The sequence below is a fragment of the Drosophila kikkawai genome, chromosome 2R (assembly GCF_030179895.1).
Source record: "Drosophila kikkawai strain 14028-0561.14 chromosome 2R, DkikHiC1v2, whole genome shotgun sequence".
NCBI classification, from domain to species: domain Eukaryota; kingdom Metazoa; phylum Arthropoda; class Insecta; order Diptera; family Drosophilidae; genus Drosophila; species Drosophila kikkawai.
Genome location: NC_091729.1, coordinates 7,235,661 through 7,255,822, shown reverse-complemented (window position 1 = coordinate 7,255,822; position 20,162 = coordinate 7,235,661). Strand labels below are relative to the sequence as shown.

The 20,162-nt window shown below is 39.9% G+C and overlaps 1 protein-coding gene across 1 annotated transcript; it reads right to left on the bottom strand.

Annotated features, from left to right (window-relative positions):
* Window positions 1-12,841: 12,841 nt before the first annotated feature.
* On the bottom strand, window positions 12,842-15,210 carry LOC138928090 (zinc finger BED domain-containing protein 6-like). Its single transcript, XM_070284375.1, has 2 exons — window positions 15,197-15,210; window positions 12,842-13,265 (listed from the first exon to the last, which is right to left on the bottom strand). The coding sequence occupies exons 1-2, from the start codon at window positions 15,208-15,210 to the stop codon at window positions 12,842-12,844; spliced, it is 438 nt and encodes a 145-aa protein (XP_070140476.1).
* Window positions 15,211-20,162: the final 4,952 nt, after the last annotated feature.

Sequence of the window (20,162 nt, the reverse complement as noted above, 5' to 3'; positions counted from 1 at the left end):
GTTGGTGGAACGAAACATCCAGTTAAAAAGACTTATAAAATATAAATTAATACATTAATAACTTTAAAGGACCGCCAAAATGGTTGTTTATAAATAATGCTATTTAATGTGATTACTTAAATGGTCCAAATTAACCAAATAATTATTTGAGACCACCGGAATTAAAACTGTGAAATGTGTGGCAGCATCTTAGGTGCCTGGATTTGCTTAATTCTACCATTTTTTGCCTTTTTCTGGCTTAAAAAAAGGGCAATTGTAAATATAATAGGCAGTACTTTACGTTGTTTGCTTATTACCAACAACACAAGTTAGCTGCTTGAGCAGTGAGAAACGATGAGACAACGAAACATCCGAAAGCAGAAATTTGCCGAAAACCGGAGCAGCTAAAAACGAAAACGGTTCGTTTTCGCCCAAAACGAAATCGAAAAAATTTTACGATTACCGGAGCAGGCCTGTATAATTACCTTTTCTTTTAAGGTTCCGTAGGTATTTCTCCATGCTTAGGCCACCACCACTGTTCAGTCGCTGCAATATATATATAAGTCATAATCATAACATTACATAATCTGTAATTCGTCAGTCGCAGCACTCTCATATGCAGCCAAAATAAAGTATCAATTACCAGGTCAAGCGCATATGTAGATTCTGCTGACGCGATGAAGTGGGATGGAGCAATAGCCTCATTCTGCATATACCATTACAACCTACATTATTCTTGCACAACAATATTTGTAACCAGAAGCATATTTGTTTCCGCATGCACTAGCAACCTACATTATTCTTTATCATTAATATTTGTAAATGCAAGCACATGTGTTAGCTATAAATATCGTTAAGTTTGAATCAATAAAGTCAGTAATAATCTGCAATTCAAAGAGATCTTTACTCCAACTGCAGTCCACCTAGTTCAAGTGCTGGGTGCGACACAAACAAGGCAATTAGTTTATGTGCTATTTTGCCAGGCATCGAAGCCTACTCACACTAGCAAACACTCATACAAACAACCACCGTTCAATTTAAGTTTATCTAGAATCCATTTTATTTAGAAATTTTGTAATATTTAATCATTTGCAATTTCTTACCCAAATTTTCGTCAACCAAGCCTCGTGTTCGCAATATCAGTGATGTCAAAAATGGCCAGCACTATCGATAGTGACAAAAAACTATCGATGGTGGCTAAAGCCTAGTACTCTGACGAGAAAAACCCGCTGTCTAAATTAGACAGCGGAATCGCTGTTTATTTCGCTACCGAGCTAGTGTGACCAAAAAAATTAAGGAAATTCCATGAAAATGTACTTTTTATGGCGTTTAAGGATTTTCCTTGGTCACACTGGACAGATGTTTGTAAACAAATATTCAAAAAAAAATATTAAAAATATTAATAAATATGGCATTAAAATGTCCTTTGTGGGTTAAATTCCATATTATGGGCTTCCCCTTGACAGCCCCTATCAATGCCACCTTTTTCCTTCAACTTTCCCTCCATTAGGGGTGTCTAAATAAATCAAATGAATTATTTAGACAGCGCGATATCAGCTGTTTACTATCTTGATCTGGCAACGCCTTTCAATTTTCGCAGGCTTCATTTTCGTCGTCAGAGTACCGAAAAAAACGACGTGTCTAAAAGTTCTTCTTCTTTTTTTTCGACACCGTTTTTTTTATATGGAGTTTGGCCGCTGTCTAAATTTATACAGCGGTTTTTTCTCGTCAGAGTACTAGGCTTAAGAAAAAGTAAAAATTCGATACCTCGATAGTGCCATCGATAGTTTCCCAGCTCTACTGGAGAGTACCTCTCGAGCTACCGGAACAAAAAAAATATCTGCTCAAATGTCAAAGATGATTATTTACCGGAACAAAATGAAGAAATAGCTATGCCGAAGATGAAGCATCAGATGATATAGTCGTCCGATCCGGCCCGTTCCGACATATATAGCAGTGAGAGTATATAGAAGACTATATGCAAAGTTTCATTCAGATAGCTTTAAAACTGAGGGACTTGTTTGCGTAGAAACGGACAGACGGGCTAGATCGACTCGGCTGTTGATGCTGATCAAGAATATATATACTTTATAGGGTCGGAAACGCCTCCTTCACTGCGTTGCAAACTTCTGACTGAAATTATAATACCCTGCAAGGGTATAAAAATTATAACTTCGTTGGTTTTCAACATATTCTTATCTACTTATGAGCTTCTTTTATTATTTCAGAATTTTGGTAAAAATTTTATGAAAATCGGACAACTATATCATATAGCTGCCATATAAACGATCGGTAAATGTAGAGAAAATGTAAAGCTGTGAATGTAAAACTGTAACTGTCAAACTGTAAACATAATAAGTATAGGTAAAATGTAATGAAACTCTGTTTTGTGTGTGTTTTAAGCATTATAATTTTCAAAACCAATCTGCAAGGGTATACAAACTTCGGCGTGCCGAAGTTAGTTTCCTTTCTTGTTTTTAATTAAAAAATTACATACAATTCTTAAATTAAATAAGTACAATCATAAATCTTTTGTTTTGTTTTATTAAAATGCATACATGTTGTATATGTATTGGTACTTACTATTGGCAAATGTAAGCCATCCACCAGGAGGTAATACGGCTTTTCATAGGCCTTTTCAGTCGCGGTTTGCATTTAATTTTTGCATATAATTTCCTATCTTCTGCCGAAAGTCAGAACACTGATAACACTCTATGTCTTTAACAATGTTGAGGCACAGTTGTTCATTTATTTCTGAAGTTTCACTTTCACTGGAAGACATTTTGCTTTGATTGTTTTGATTATTTTGTTATTTTTTTTTTAGATTACTTTAAAATTGTTGGGCAACCTTGTTTTTAGCGATAGGACTATCTCTAGCTATAATTTTAATAGTATCGGTATCAGTATTTTTCAATGAGCTTTTTTTTGGCCAGAAGATCTGGCGCCGACAAGTCTGTGCGTGTGGTGCGTTTACATTTGAAGACATGTTTCGCGCGAAGATTGCTGTAACAAAAAATTCTGTTGTTATAGAATTAGCTGCTCAGGCGGAAAATTCCGGTCCGCCTGAGCCAGCAGCCCGAAGTGGGCCAATACCAACGCCGAGGGTACCGACTGGTCCAGTGACGACGCCAGCAGCCCGAAGTTAGCCAATACCACTGCCGTGGGTACCGACTCGTCCAGCGACGGAGCCAGCAGCCCAAATTGGGCCAATACCACTGCCGTGGTAGGACAATACCATAACTGTGGTGAAAGAAAGATGTGGAATACAGTTGGATAGCACTGCTAATAACACCATTAACACCACATTTAATGATACAGACCCTGAAAAGGACCCCGAGTACCAGATCGACCAAGCATCCAAAAATGGACCACTGTCCATTCTGTATTTTACCCTGGAGTTGGACGAAGGAATGTGGAGCCCCAGCAGCAACCGGAGCAGATGGAGCAAGCGTTCGAATTAATAAATTTAAATTAAATAACAATAAAATACTCCGAAGTTTCATTCCTTCTTTTAACAAACACGTCACTTTTGAGGTTTAGGATCCAGTCGATGCACGACCTGAGTCTGGGGAGGAAAGCAAGGTGTATGCTTTTAAAAAGACAAATTTTTACTTTTTAAAGAATAAATATTAAATATTTATATAAAAAATAACAACCCCGTCCAATTTTCCAATTTTTAGCTCTAGACTTTAAGCTCAACCAGTCTGCAGAAAGATTAAGTCAAGACTTAAGCCTAGTACTCTGACGAGAAAAAACCGCTGTATAAATTTAGACAGCGGCCAAACTCCATATAAAAAAAACGGTGTCGAAAAAAAAAAGAAGAAGAACTTTTAGACACGTCGTTTTTTTCGGTACTTTGACGACGAAAATGAAGCCTGCGAAAATGGAATGGCGTTGCCAGATCAAGATAGTAAACAGCTGATATCGCGCTGTCTAAATAATTCATTTGATTTATTTAGACACCCCTAATGGAGGGAAAGTTGAAGGAAAAATGTGGCATTGATAGGGGCTGTCAAGGGGAAGCCCATAATATGGAATTTAACCCACAAAATACATTTTAATGCAATATTTATTAATATTTTTAATATTTTTTTTTAATATTTGTTTACAAACAGCTGTCCAGTGTGACCAAAGAAAATCCTTAAACGCCATAAAAAGTACATTTTCATGGCATTTCAGGATTTTCCTTAATTTTTTTTGGTCACACTACCTCGGTAGCAAAATAAACAGCGATTCCGCTGTCTAATTTAGACTGCGGGTTTTTCTCGTCAGAGTACTAGGCTTAACTCACCGACGCTAATTTGACGGACATAATTTGAAGGACATTTGAAAAATGTATTGGCCAGCTCATTGACAGTATGGTCTCACAATGAGAATTTTATTTTTATATCATTTTGCTGGTTTTTAAACTGAAAAAATATTAGAAAATTAGGAAAAATAATATGTTTTGCGATGGCAAGCTTCTTGCTCTGCAAAATTAATTAAACATTTTTTTTTTTGTAATAATTAAAACAAGAAAGGAAGCTAACTTCGGCACGCCGAAGTTTGTATACCCTTGCAGATATTATTTCACTACATTTTACCTATACTTATTATGTTTACAGTTAGACAGTTACAGTTTTACATTCCCAGTTTTACATTTTCTGTAGATCTATGTACATCGTTTCTATGGCAGCTATATGATATAGTTGTCCGATTTTTATGAAATTTATACCAAAATTCTAGAATAATAAAATAAGCTTATATCTCAGAGTAGATGAAAATACGTTGAAAAACAACGAAGTTATAATTTTTTTCCTATTAATTTCCCGATCGTTCCTATGGCAGCTATAAGATATAGTCGTCCGATTTTCATGAAATTTTTATCGAAATTCTGAAATAATATAAAATAGCCATATCTAAAAAATGCAAAAATGTTGAAAAACAGCCAAGTTATAATTTTTTTTCTAAAAATTTATCGAACATTTTTATGGCAGCTATATGATATAGTCGTCCGATCCGGCCCGTTCCGACATATATAGCAGTGAGAGTATATAGAAGTCTATATGCAAAGTTTCATTCAGATAGCTTTAAAACTGAGGGACTAGTTTGCGTAGAAACGGACAGACGGACATGGCTAGATCGACTCGGCTGTTGATGCTGATCAAGAATATATATACTTTATAGGGTCGGTAACGTCTCCTTCACTGCGTTGCAAACTTCTGACTGAAATTATAATACCCTGCAAGGGTATAAAAATTGGTTAAAAACACAAATTTAAAGGATTCTGCATTTATTTATGCTAGAATACTTCGACGAGGAATTCAGAAATTCATAGTAATACGCCGCGTATGGCGGCCGTTTTTTTGTTTAAGCCTAGTACTCTGACGAGAAAAATCCGCCTTATAAATTTAGACAGCGGCCAAACTCCATATAAAAAAACGGTGTCGAAAAAAGAAGAAGAAATTTTAGCCACGTCGCTTTTTCCGGTACTCTGACGACGAAAATGAAGCCTGCGAAAACTGAATGGCGTTGCCAGATCAAGATAGTAAACAGCTGATATCGCGCTGTCTAAATAATTCATTTGATTTATTTAGACACCCCTAATGGAGGGAAAGTTGAAGGAAAAAGGTGGCATTGATAGGGGCTGTCAAGGGGAAGCCCATAATATGGAATTTAACCCACAAACGACATTTTCATGCCATAATTATTAATATTTATACCCTTGCAGGGTATTATAATTTCAGTCAGAAGTTTGCAACGCAGTGAAGGAGACGTTTCCGACCCTATAAAGTATATATATTCTTGATCAGCATCAACAGCCGAGTCGATCTAGCCATGTCTGTCTGTCTGTCTGTCTGTCTGTCTGTCTGTCTGTCTGTTTCTACGCAAACTAGTCCCTCAGTTTTAAAGCTATCTGAATGAAACTTTGCATATAGTCTTCTATATGCTCTCACTGCTATATATGTCGGAACGGGCCGGATCGGACGCCTATATCATATAGCTGCCATACAAATGTTCGATAAATTTTTAGAAAAAAAAATTATAACTTGGCTGTTTTTCAATATTTTTGCATCATTTTTGAGATATAGCCATTTTATAATATTCCAGAATTTTAGTAAAAATTTTATGAAAATCGGACGACTATATGATATAGCTTCCATAGGAACGATCGGGAAGTTAATAGAAATAAAATTATAGCTTCGTTGTTTTTCAACGCATTTTTATTTACTCTGAGATATAAGTTTTTTTTATTATTCTAGAATTTTGGTATAAATTTCATAAAAATCGGACAACTATATCTTATAGCTGCCATAGAAGCGATCGGTAAATGTAAAAATATATAAAGCTGGGAATGTAAAACTGTAACTGTCAAACTGTAAACATAATAAGTATAGGTAAAATGTAATGAAACTCAGTTTTGTGAGTGTTTTCAGCATTTAAATCTATAAAATAAACATCAAAACCAATCTGCAAGGGTATACAAACTTCGGCGTGCCGAAGTTAGCTTCCTTTCTTGTTTTTTTAAATATTTGTTTACAAACAGCTGTCCAGTGTGACCAAAGAAAATCCTTAAACGCCATAAAAAGTACATTTTCATGGCATTTCAAGATTTTCCTTAATTTTTTTTGGTCACACTAGCTCGCTAGCGAAATAAACAGCGATTCCGCTGTCTAATTGGGACAGCGGGTTTTTCTCGTCAGAGTACTTGGCTTTACCTTTTACGGTCGGTGTGACCGTAGTCGTGTTACCAAAATAATCCAAGCAAAATCCAAGCCAAATTACACATATAGTGGTCTCTTTCAAGGTTCTAATGAAGTAGCTAATTAATGAAAACTGCATTAGTGTATCATATGGGCATAACTACAATAACGCAATAATAGTGTGTTCATGACGTCAGTGTTTGTTAAAGTGCGTGACACCAAAGACAATACAATTAACAAGATGCCTCACGCCCATACATTCGTTTTGCAATATGGGGCTTCATTTTTGATGGCAACGACAATCGCGTTCTAAAATTACATATTACATACTAATTACATATGTATGTATTTACAATTATCTAATTCAATTGACTAATAAATTAACAATATATTATTATGATTCATACATTATAAAAAATTCATTTATAAATCAATAAGTATATAAAATTAAAGAGATGTTTAAATAAAAAATAAATTTATTAGCGAAATTGGCCTTCTGAGGCCCGTTTGCACACAAACATCCGGCGGCGTCGCTGAATGCGTACAAGAGAACGGCTGGCTCTAGAGCGCTCTCTTCGCTGGCTTTTGAAAAAAATCTAAGAGAGCCTGGAGCCAGTTCAAAAGCCAGCACAAAAAAATCGTGTGCAAAAAAATCGTATGGCGTTACTTATCTTATAACTCTATTGTCTTTGGTGACACCTTCCGACTGTTCTGAAATCTACAATTTTTTTTATTTCCTCTGCCGCTTCCTCCGAAACTGAACTGTCACATGCCATTTTCTGACGGATGACTTTCAGATAAAGAGCGCGGTTTTATCAACAAGCAAGTTACAAACCGACTTTGATCAGACCAGTGAAAACATCGCCAGCTTTTTTTTTACTGTTTTGACTAAGTGGGGTGTGGCCAGTAAGGTATCTGCCATTGTGACAGATAACGCAGCATCCATGATCAAGGCCTGCACTATTCTGGAAAAACAGCACATGCCTTGTTATGCGCACACTCTCAATCTCATCATGCAGGACACCCATCAATTAAGCAAGATAAAGCCGATTATCGCAAAATGTAAGCGCATTGTTGGATATTTTGGAGCAGCTCGATAGCGTATGCTAAGCTAAAATCAGCCCAGGAAAATGATACCGCTTATGGCCTTACCCAAGAAGTTCCTACCAGGTGGAACTGCTGTTATAAAATGGTGAGCAGAATTCTTAAGATAAAAGACGCCATTTTCCGTGTCCTATTTGGTACAAAAAAGGCTCCTCCACCTTTAACAGCAGAAGTTTCTGTTTTGTACGACCTTGAGCAATTATTTGAGCCGTTTGATGACGCTACCAACAGGATTTCAGGAAGCAGTTATGCGACAATATCGCTAATTATACCGGTATGGGCTGATCTCCACCATCGTCTTAGCAACATGATTCAATCGTTCAAGACTTTGGATGGTGTCGAGACGAGCAATTATAAATTGCAACAAATAAATATGCGCTTGTTTCCGTATTAACAAAGGCCTGTTTCCAAAATCGCAACATTAGTAGATCCCCGATTCAAGAAGGAGGGCTTTCGCACTGCCGTCTCTGCTGACTCAGCAGTTGAACATTTTCAAAACGAGATATCCAGCCACCCAACGACTTTAAATTTAAACTCTGATTCAGAAAACGATCCGCCAACACAAGAAACCAAGGAAAAAAAATCCGTTTTTCACTTTCATGGAAAAAAAACAAAATGGAAAACAATAAAGACACCGAAATCTGATGCTTTTATAGTCTGAGGCAATATTTGGAGAGACTCCACGTAACGCCGGACATAAACCCCTTAGACGGAAGGTTTGTAAAATTTTTTAATGTGGCTAGTCGAATTTTGATATTTATTTACATTTTTATAATTTGAAAATATTTTCTTTTGTTTTTTGTGATCTCATTTAATTTAATTTAATTTTTCTGGCCATAACCAGTAAATAATGGATTTTGAGTTTTTATTTTTATATTATGAACATATTTTGTTTCTTATGTTATGAACCTTTTTTTTAAATAACTTTATTTGAAATAAGTTACTTTATTTAAAATAAAGGGTTGAAATCATTTTATTTAAAATAAATAATTTTATTTAAAAGTTTAAGTAAGTTTGGTTTTCTTTGAATTTATTTAATGTAAAAAATAAAAAAGTTTTGTTTTTGATTTAATCGATTTTATTTTCTAAAAAATCGAAAAAAATCGATTTTTTCCTAGCTCTAATGGATATGCCTTAATTAGGCAATTAGCAGTTTCCAACGCGTAATTTTCAAATTCTGTTCGACCTCCGCATGAGATTCGTCTAAATAAAGACCATCAGGGTATCTCATTTTTTTGGAACTTAGCACTCTTTGATAACTGGAAAAGAATTCAAAGGTTATTTTACTATTTCCGAAGTTCCTTATAAATATATATTGGTGTTTCGTCATAGAGGCGAAATAACTTCCATGGATTCCAGGAAATTTTGATTTTGACAGCGGACTCATCTATTTTGCTCACCAGACCTATACGTCGTCGCTTTCTTCTTGTTGAAGCCTCCTCAAAATAGAGTTTAGGACGGCCCCGATTAGCACTTTCCTCTATTTGATTTGATTTGTAATGAGTGTGTTTTAACAAAATGGACTCCTCTTAATTAGGCCATCCAGATTGATGTTTAATTATCGAAAATTTTTTGTGTTTGTAATTTTTCCAAAAAACTCTGGAACAATTTCTGCAGCTTTTCGGCATTGGGTCCTTTTTCTGTGCACCATATATTGAAAATTTATAGACGTGGAAACACACACTTTTGCGATGCACCTACCAAAATCAAATACAGTATGTCAACTAAGTGTTATGACAAAGAAAAATTTTTTGGTTTTTTATGTTTGCATGCAAAAAAAGGAATTAATCAGCGTTTTTTAATATTTTAAAAATTATATTTTGATTATGTGGGCAAGTAAATATTAGCTAATGAGAAAAAATAGCAACATTTAATTTGGTAACTGTCTTAAAAAAAATAAAAACAAATAATATTCAAATATTATCTTATTTTTTAATATTTAAATACTTTAATATTTAGAATGGCCCCCTTTGGCAGCCAGAACGTCCTGCAATCGCGTTTTCATCGAATTGACCAGTTTCTGCATGTCCAAAGTCTCCGGAATCTTCTCCCATTCCTCTAGTATGACTTTTTTTTAGGTCATTCTTATTTTTTGGGCTTCGTTTTGCCACTTTCTTCTTTTAAATTGCCAAAACATTTTCTATTGGGTTTAAGTCTGGACTTTGGGCAGGTGTGTCCAGCACTTTTTGGCAATTGTTTAACAGCCACAGTCTTACAAAATTCGCCTTGTGCTTAAGGTCGTTATCTTGGTAAAATTTGAATTTCGGCTTGTTTTCTTCAATAAATCCAAATTTTGCAGCACTGCTCTGCAGATTGTCTTTCAAAATGTCCAGATACTGCTTGCAATCCATTTTTGTTTCGATGAAAGCCAATTTCCCCACTCCTTTGCTTGAAATACAGCCCCACGCCATTATAGAAAGTTTTCCAAACTTAACAGTCGGAATAATGATTTGGGGCTGTAACGCTGTTAAAGGTTTCCGCCAGACTCGGGAAGGGCCGTCGTTGTAGTACAACATCATTTTGGTTTCGTCGCAAAAGATAACATTACTCCAGAAATCCACTGGCTTCTCCTGGTGATTCTGGGCAAATAAAAGTCGCTTTTCAATGTTTACTTTCGAGAGCAATGGTTTTTTGCGAGCTACACGGGATGTATACTCGTTCCGTTTTAGCAGCTTTCGGACGGTTTCGTGGGAAACATCTAGATTGCTTGTGTCCTTGAGATCGCTTGCAATGGATCTGAGCGAAACATGAGGTTTTTTGGCCAGTTCCCTTAGCAATTTTCGCTCGTCTCTCTCTGGAACTTTGCGAGGCCGTCCTGTTGCAGGCTTGGGACCCAGTCTCTATTTAGGATGTTGTATATTGTCTGCCGTGATACGGAGAACATTTCACACAGTTCCTGGACGTTTTTCCCGATCTGGTGGTTATAATAAACCTGTTGTGCAACGTCGTGCGAAGTTCTCTTTCCAGGCATTTTTTTTTTTGACTTGATAGAAATTTCCCGAAATTTCTTGACAAATGATTACGAATGCAGAAGACAAAGAGGAGAAGAAAAAAAAAAGCTTCATTCTAACGGGATCTGTCCTAAAGCTGTAAAAGGCTTTATTTACCGCTGATGTCAAAACACTTTCTTGCCAGTACGAAATCTGAATGTTTTTTGTTTTTATTTTTTTTAAGACAGTTACCAAATGAAATGTTGTTATTTTTTCTCATAAATAAGTCCTTAATTACCCACAGAATCGAAATAAAATTTTTAAATATTTAAAAACGCTGATTACTTCCTTTTTTTGGCCTGCAAACATAAAAAATCAAAACACTTTTCATTGTCAAAACACTTTGTTGACATACTGTATGTAAGCTCTTTGCTAACTCCGGTAATTTTTACTACCAATTCTGGTTCTGTAAAAAACCGTCTCGCAGTATTACCATTGTTTATGTTTCCACTGCTAGCAATAGGTATATCTACTAAGAAGCCCATTTCCTTTCTAAGTTGCAATTTAATTTCAGATTTTCGTGCGGGACCACCGGCTTATCATTACTGCGAACTTGCCACATATTTGCAAAGAGACTTCTGCAAGGACACTAAATGTTTTTCCATCCAACATGGTCAGGTTAATTTATGGAAAATTGTATATGAATATATTGTTGGTTTAATTGCTAATATTTGACTATTTATATTTTCAGTCTCAGAAGGGATTAATTCAGTCGATTCCGTTTGGCAAATTAGCTTAATGGGCCGACAATATCGAATAATTTGGGAACAATCAACTAGAGGGCGAGAACTATCGATAGCCGGCGATTGTTTTTCTCAAACCCTCGATAGTGTCGATAGTGTCATCGATAGTCACCGATACTATCGTCCGACATTAATTTTTTTTTTAGTTTTCAAGAAAATTGTTTTATTTTAACCAAAAGAAATAATTTGCCCTGCCTCGCTGAAGGCTCTATCCGATTCTACGGATGTAGAAGGAATGCAAAGGTATTTGCAAAACTGGCCTTTTATGCAGGGAAAATCAGTTTGATTAACATAAAAGTAATATATGTAAATATTGATAACTTATAATTTGTTTTCGAATTATACCTTAATCCATGACAGTGGGTTCCCATCATGACTGGCAATTGCCCTCTCCAGATATTGCCTTTTAATAAGGATAGCATCCACTCTTGCGTTTGCGACTTGGCTATTTGATCGCTCACCCAAAAAATCAAATAATGTGTCCTGGGCACTTGTGACCTGTGAAATGGTCAGATTATTTGAGGTCTCTTTTATTGAAGAATTTGCTAGTTCGTTTTCAAAAAAGACTGCTGCTTGTTCAGCGTTTGAAGCGTATTAAAATCCATTTTTTCGAAAACGTGGGTCCAATAACGTTGCCATCCTACATAATGTCCTGTGCTCATAAATGAAAAGGCGTTTCTTCTTTTTTTCCTTGCAAAGTTTGTGGCAGAGGTTAAACACTTTAGATTTTGCAGAAAAGTCCATATGCCATGGGTATGATTAGTGATATTGTTACATGCTTTCCACCAGACATTTTTTCGCTTGCTTGCTGGAAAAAAGACAACATTTTTTCTATATCCTTTAGTACAAGTATTTTCTCAGCAGTAAATGGCTAAGGTGCATTTGTTGTTCCTAATAGGATTTTGGCAAGGGCATCGTTTGTTTTTAAAATTCTCTCAATCATAAAAAAAAAACTGTTCCATCTTGTTGGTGTTTCTGGCAGCAAAGTATAAGTCGTGCCTTCTTGAGCTAATTTAAATTTTTCGTAAGCAATCGTGCTTTGTTGGAAAAATCTCACTATTGATTCGCACTTAGTAAACAAATCATTTATGACTGCGTCATCAACTTTTAATGCATCTTGCACAACTAAGTTGATTGTGTGCGCAAAGTATGGCTGATTTCGAATTTGCAACATTTCACATGCTTTCAGCATGGAGCTGGCATTATCAGTTACAATGCACACCGTCTTAGTTAAAATGTTCCAACCAATTAAAATATTTCGCAAAGTATCTGCAATGTTTTGCGAACAGTGATTTGTTACGTTTAACAGTTTTTTTTTGTAGCCAAAGACGCTGTTTTTAGTTTACACATAGTTATAAACAAAATGACCCGTCACTGTCAAAAAACTGGCATTGGCACTGGATGTCCACAAATCACATGTTATTGATACATCCAACACTTCTTGAAATATCAAGGACAGTTTGGCAGAGGTTTCCTTGTACAGATTGGACATAAGCACATCACGCAAGTGTGTCTTGCTTGGCAATTTATATCGAGGATCCAATACCTCGGTGTATTTAATAAAACTCTCGTTTTCGACAATGTTGTACGGCTTTACATCCTTAGCAACCACTTCTGTTAATGCTTTGTCGATGTCGGTCTTTCGTTTGGAATTCGACTCGTACAAGACAGCTCTTTTGAAGTAGGAAGCCACAGAATTCAGACTTGATCTGCAACTGCTGCTTGTAGACGCAGTCTCGTTCCCGTCTGTAACTACAGCTGGTGTGCTAAAGTCCGGTTTTTTTTATTTTCAAGCTAGGATGAAACCTTTTAGTTGGTCGAGCATATTTGAAGTATTGCCGCTAGTTTTATATTCCTTGCCACAGTCAAGGTATTTGGCAAGTTTTTGGTCGTCGGACTTTTTAAAATAATTCCAAACATGTGAAATCTTACTCCTTTGACTTACTCTGCTTATTGGGTAAAATATCCTTTTCATGCAAAAACATCGATAGTCAGTACATCGATGTTTGAAAACATCGATATATCGCTAAAAACATCGAATCCCATAATCTGTTGAAATTACTGTTTTGGATTGTTTTTTATTTATGCCATATGTTTCCATTTATATACATCTTCATTTGACAAGCCATTGGTTTTATTTTGAAAACAAAAATATATTAATAGCCTTTGGTTTAATGTGAGATCGTTTGTCGTTGCCAATTTGTCCAGCTTTGCTGAAAGCTCGTTCGGATTCAGTTGAAGTGGCCGGAAAAATACTTTAAAGCGCACTGCGCGAGATTGCTGAACTGGTTTTCGTTTACCTATAAGAAAATAGAGTTATTCATAATAAAATATAAGAAATACACAAATATTTACCTGCCAATATTCCAGTGGATTAATCTTTTGCGATGCGTTTTCTTGCTGAAGGTATTGGGTAGGTATAGGTTTATTATAGCGTCAGATCTAACGGATTTGGGTTTGTTTCTTATTTTCTCGGCAACAAATCCATATAAATCTGAATTATTTATATTGACCGGCGGTTCCAGGTTTGAAGAAAAGTTCTGCACATTTTTCATGTTGCTCAGCGCATTTTCTATCGCTGCTACTCCTTGGTCCGCATTTAAAGTATTGTGGAATCCTTCTTTTTCGAGTCTAGGATCTAGAATTGTACTAATCCTTGTAACAAACAAGGGAACTGGTGCCTACAATGTTTTCAGCAAAACACAGCAAACTGCCCCTCGAACTTTTATAATTCCCTTTAACATATTAAAAGCACTGTTCCATCGAGTTGGCACTTCTTGTATTAAATTTAATGGCTTTTCCACGCCTTGGGCAGAACGCAGTTTTGCGTAAGCAATCGCACTGCTTTTGAAATATGCAACTATCTTTTTAACGCACTTTAAAATATCTTGCACATCAGGTAAAGCCAAACAGCTCTGAACTAATAGGTTTAACGAGTGGGCAAAACATCCCAGGTGTTTTTTTTGCAAAATCTCGCAGGCTTTTTTCATTGTCAGTATCAGTAACAATAGTTTCCACTTTAAGAAAAATATCACAATCATAACATATTGCTCTTATTGTCTCTGCAATATTATCGCTGCTGTGATTCTCCTCATCTAACAGGGGCTGAGTGGCAAGGACTACGGTTTTTAGCTCGAAATTTTCGATAAAGTGGCACGTCAACGTTAGGTAAGAAAAGTTTCCAATAGACGTCCAGCAATCCGTTGTTAAGGTGCAGTGCTTGTTCGTTACCAGCTTTTGTTTTAATTTTGACATGGTTTCTTCATAAATGTTTTTTGTATACACATTTTCTAAAGTTGTACGAGAGGGCAAAATGTATTTCGGATTAGAGCTGGAAAACAATCGATGTTTGGGACCATCGATGTTTTCGATGTTTTTGAAGAAATCATCGATGAAACATCGATGTTTTCAAATAAAACATAAAAATAACAATTAAGAAGTTTTTTTATTTGAGATCATAATTCTTATTTAAAAACATTAACTGATCAACAATGTTTGATTTTAATGCGCATCTCCTGTCAGATATAATCTGTCCAGCTTTTCTGAACGCTCGCTCTGAAGCGCAGGAAGATGCTGGCACGCATAAGACCTTTTTCGACAGCATTGCTAAGGCTGTTGTATCGTTTGTATGCGTCTAAAAAAACAGAGAAAACATTTTTGGTTATACGAAAACATTACATATTACATAGATTATTACCTTCCAATACTCATGTGGATTCACTCCTTCTCCTTCTCTCTCTACTTCAATACAATAAAAACAATCGATAGCGGCCCAAGAACCATCGATGTTTACAAAATTTAAGAAACATCGATAGTCCCGTCGATTGCTTTCCAGCTCTATTGCCCATACGTACATAGTACATACATGTGTTGTAAAGTTTATACATACATATTATTTATTATTATTTTCAATTTGTAGGAAACCATAAGGATTCGGGTGAACAAAATGAGCCCAAGCGGAAATGTGCAAGGTCCAACGTTTGGCAACATTATAGACGCTTAGAAGGTGGATCAGGGGATTACTTAACCATTTGAAGCGATTTCATCCAACTTTGCTTAGCGCTCCTAATGTCGTACATTTTTATACCCTTGCAGGGTATTATAATTTCAGTCAGAAGTTTGCAACGCAGTGAAGGAGACGTTTCCGACCCCATAAAGTATATATATTCTTGACCAGCATCAACAGCCGAGTCGATCTAGCCATGTCCGTCTGTCCGTTTCTACGCAAACTAGTCCCTCAGTTTTAAAGCTATCTGAATGAAACTTTGCATATAGTCTTCTATAAACTCTCACTGCTATATATGTCGGAACGGGAGAGAGAGAGATTTAAGCTTTTTTTATTATTTCAGAATTTTGGTAAAAAATTTTATGAAAATCGGACCACTATATCTTATAGCTGCCATAGGAACAATCGGGAAATTAACCGAAAAAAATTATAACTTCGTTGTTTTTCAACGTATTTTCATCTTCTTTGAGACATGAGCTTTTGGTATTATTTTAGAATTTTGGTAACAATATTATGGAAATCGGACAACTATATCATATAGCTGCCATAGAAGCGATCCGTAGATGTAGAGAAAATGTAAGGCTGGGAATGTAAAACTGTAACTGTCAAACTGTAAACATAATAAATATAGAAAAAATGTTATGAAACTCTGTTTAGTGTCTGTTTTCGGCATTATAATTTATAATATAAATATCAAAACCAATCTGCAAGGGTATACAAACTTCGGCGTGCCGAAGTTAGCTTCCTTTCTTGTTCAACATTAAACAAGCGAAATCCTATGAAAGTGAACATCGCGAAAAACTACGCTGGATAAGGCTTTGCTAAGCATGATCGCTACTGATCTTCTGCCTTTTAGGATTGTGGAAAACGCGGGATTCCTGGACTGCCTGGACCCGCAATACACTTTACCTTGGAGAAGGACTTTAAATGATGTCCTACTGACAAACATGTATGAAGACATGGAAAAAAAAGCTTACAGACATTCTAAGCAAGGTAAGGCACTGCGCCTTGGCCAGGGGGCCTCCCGTGCCCCCTGGCCAAGGCGGTGCTCAAGAGAGGTTCTCTGCGCATAGGCTGGACCTCCTGCACGATCAGGGAGAGAACAGGCCCCCCAAGATGCTACCGGTGCCTTGAGGCTGGCCACCTGGCCTCAAACTGCAAAAGCGCTACTGACCGGAGTGGGTGCTGCATAATATGCGGGGAGAGTGGACACAAAGCCGCAAAGTGCCCCAACGAGCTGAAATGCTTCCTTTGCGCTGCTTCCGGCAAGAACAAGACGAGGCACCAGGCAGGCAGCAAAAGCTGTCCGTCCAGGAGCTCCAGTAGCAGTGGCGCCGGCCCCCGAAACGCGCCATGCAGTTGATTCAGCTGAACCTGAATCACTGCAGGGCAGCGCATGATCTGCTGATGCAGACGGTGCGCGACCTGGACGCGGACGTGGCGGTGCTCAGCGAGCCATACAAGGCTGCAAGCACTCACGGTTGGGCCATGGACCGGACCGGCAAAGCTGCGCTGTGGATGTGTGGGCGGGAACCCGCTCACATGTCCGACGTCAGATCGGCGGATGGCTTCGTTCGCGGTAGAGTAGGCGGGGTGTGGGTGTACAGCTGCTACCTGGCACCAAGCCTCACCCTGGAGGCCTTCAGCAGTATCATCGACGAGCTCAGTGATGACATCCGGGGACGGAGCAACACTCTAGTGGGCGGCGACTTCAACGCTTGGGCTCAGGATTGGGGGTCGCCCTCAACCAACGCCAGAGGCCGCATCATCCTGGAGGCCTTCGCCTCCCTGGATATCGCTCTGCTCAATGAGGGTACCCAGCATACCTTCAACAGAGCGGGAGCTGGGTCCGTTATAGACCTCACTTACGCTAGCAGTGCACTAGCCTGCCTAGCCAGGTGGAGGATCAGCGAGATCTATACAGCCAGCGATCATGAGGCCATCCTCGTCTCCCTCGGCGAGAACTCACCGAGCAGGACGATCCCGCCCAGTGCAAATAAGGCGTTCCGGCAGGACACGCTCAACGCCCAAGTGTTCACGAGCGCCTTAGCGGGCTTAGCGACAGACGAGACGGACAGCGCCAACGATGCTGCGCTCAAACTGGCGGTCGCTGTCGAGCGAGCATGCAAGGCAAGCATGCAGCAGCGGAAAACTTTCCGGAAGCACCACTCGCCCGTTTACTGGTGGAACGACGACATCGCCACCTTACGCTCGTCTTGCCTCCGAGCTAGGAGGCTCGTCCAGAGAGCGCGCGGCTCTCCGAACCTTCTAGCCCGAAGCGAGGAGTACAAGACCGCAAGGTCCGCCCTGAAGAACGCGATTAGGACCAGCAAGAGAGAGTGCTTCCTTAAGCTCTGCGACGACGTCGAGAAGGACCCATGGGGCGGGGCTTATAAAAAGGTGGTGAAGCGCGTGAACGCCGGCAGCAAAGCCCCTTCGGACCCGGAGACCCTTGAAGGATTAGTCAGGGTGCTTTTCCCAACTGTACAGCCGCTGTACTACCCGGTGAGCAGTGACTCTTGGGAGATATGCCCGGTCTCGGAACAGGAGATTCTAGAGTCTGCGAGGACCCTGAATAATAAGAAGGCACCAGGTCCCGACTCGATACCTAACAGGACGACCAAGATGCTGCTCTCCCTGCACCCCAATGTGATCGCCGAGATCTTCAACAAGTGCCTCTCGGAAGGCACGTTCCCAGAGCGATGGAAGCGACAGAAGCTCCTCCTCCTGCCGAAGCCGGGGAAGCCCGCTGGAGAAGCGTCGTCGTACAGACCCATCTGTCTGCTAGACACGATCGGGAAAGTCTTTGAGAAGGTTATCGTGGCGAGGCTGGAGGCTGCTATAGAGCGCGCTGGTGGACTCTCGGAAAACCAGTTCGGCTTCCGGAAACGGAAATCGACCCTGGACGCCATCGAAGTAGTCACCAACTTGGCCGCGAATGCCATCGCAGGCACTAGATGGAAAAACGGCGCTAAGGAGTACTGCCTAGTGGTAACGCTGGACATCCGGAACGCGTTCAACTCTGCGGACTGGAGGCGGACACTGGAGGCCCTCGAAGCCTTCAACATCCCCGGTTACTTACTAAGGATTATCCGCAGCTACTTCAGCGAGAGGACACTCATCCTGGATACTACCATTGGCACCAGATCGCACGAGGTCTCAGCCGGAGTCCCGCAGGGCTCCGTCTTGGGGCCTCTGCTCTGGAATACTATGTATAACGGAGTACTAAACCTCCCGCTATCCGAAAACACCACGATAGTCGGCTTTGCCGACGACGTGGCGCTGGTGGTCGTAGCGAAGGAGCTAGCAGAGGCAGAGTCAATGGCAAACAGCGCAATCCGAGCGGTTGAGTCCTGGTTGGCAGTCGCCGGCCTTGAACTGGCCTCACAAAAGACGGAAGCAGTGCTGATATCTAGCAGAAAGCGCGTGGAAACGGCCGAGATTCGGGTTGGCGGCCTGCCAATTACCTCGCAGCGCGCGATAAGGTATCTGGGCGTCTACCTGGATACCCGCCTCTGCTATAGAGAGCACTTGGAATATATCCACGGAAAGGCTAGCGGAACAGTAAGAGCCCTCTCTAGAATTCTGCTGAACACAAGAGGCCCCAAGCAGTGCAAGAGGAAGTTGCTCACGAGTGTCGTCACTTCCCAACTCCTCTATGCAGCCCCGGTCTGGGCGGAGGCCGCAAATGTTAAAAGCTACGTGAGGGGTGCGGAAGGTACCTACCGCCTGTGCGCCCTGAGAGTAGCGTGCGCCTTCAGGACGGTTTCCGACGAAGCGGCCCTGGTCATCGCAGGGCTGGTGCCGCTGGGAGAGCTAGAGCGAGAAGCCCAGGAAGCCCGTCTCTCACGTGAGCCGGACAACCCTTCGGAAAGGCGCGAGGCCAGGGTCAGTGCCAGGCGCAGGAGCATCGCCCGGTGGCAGTCCAGGTGGGACAATTCTACAAAGGGCCGATGGACTCACCGCCTGATTCCGGACGTCCAAAGCTAGGCCGAAAACACGGCGAGGTAGACTTCTACCTGACACAGGCACTTAGTGGACACGGTTGCTTTCGAAGCTACCTTAAAAGATTCGGCCACGACACAGAGGACCACTGCCCTGAATGCGGGACTGGAGTGGAGGAGAACGTGCACCACGTTCTCTTCGATTGCCATCGATTTCACCACGAGCGGCTAGCACTGGAGGAAGTCGTGGGCGCCGCCATCGGAGCTGATAACCTGGTCCCCATCATGCTTGCCAGCCAGAAGGCCTGGGACGCGACAGCCACGTTCGTGGCTAGCGTTATGAAAACGCAGAGGACCCTGGAGACGGAAAGAAGGATGCGAGCGGAGTAGGTGGCCTGTACCTCGCGCGAAGCAATGCTTAGCGGCGGTACCGCGCGACCATGGCCATCTACACCGTTAATATAGCACCATTCTACCCAACAACCCGCAGTCTTCGCTCTTTATGTTGTTATTTGTTTATTTGTTGTTTAGCAAAATGTATGTTTTAATAAATGGAATATAAAAAAAAGGCACTGCGCAGTGACTACCGATGGATGGAGATCTAAGGCTAATGATCATTACATATGCCACATGCCATTTTCTGACGGATGACTTTAAGATAAAGAGCGCGGTTTTGTCAACAAGCAAGATACAAAACGACTTGGATCAGTCCA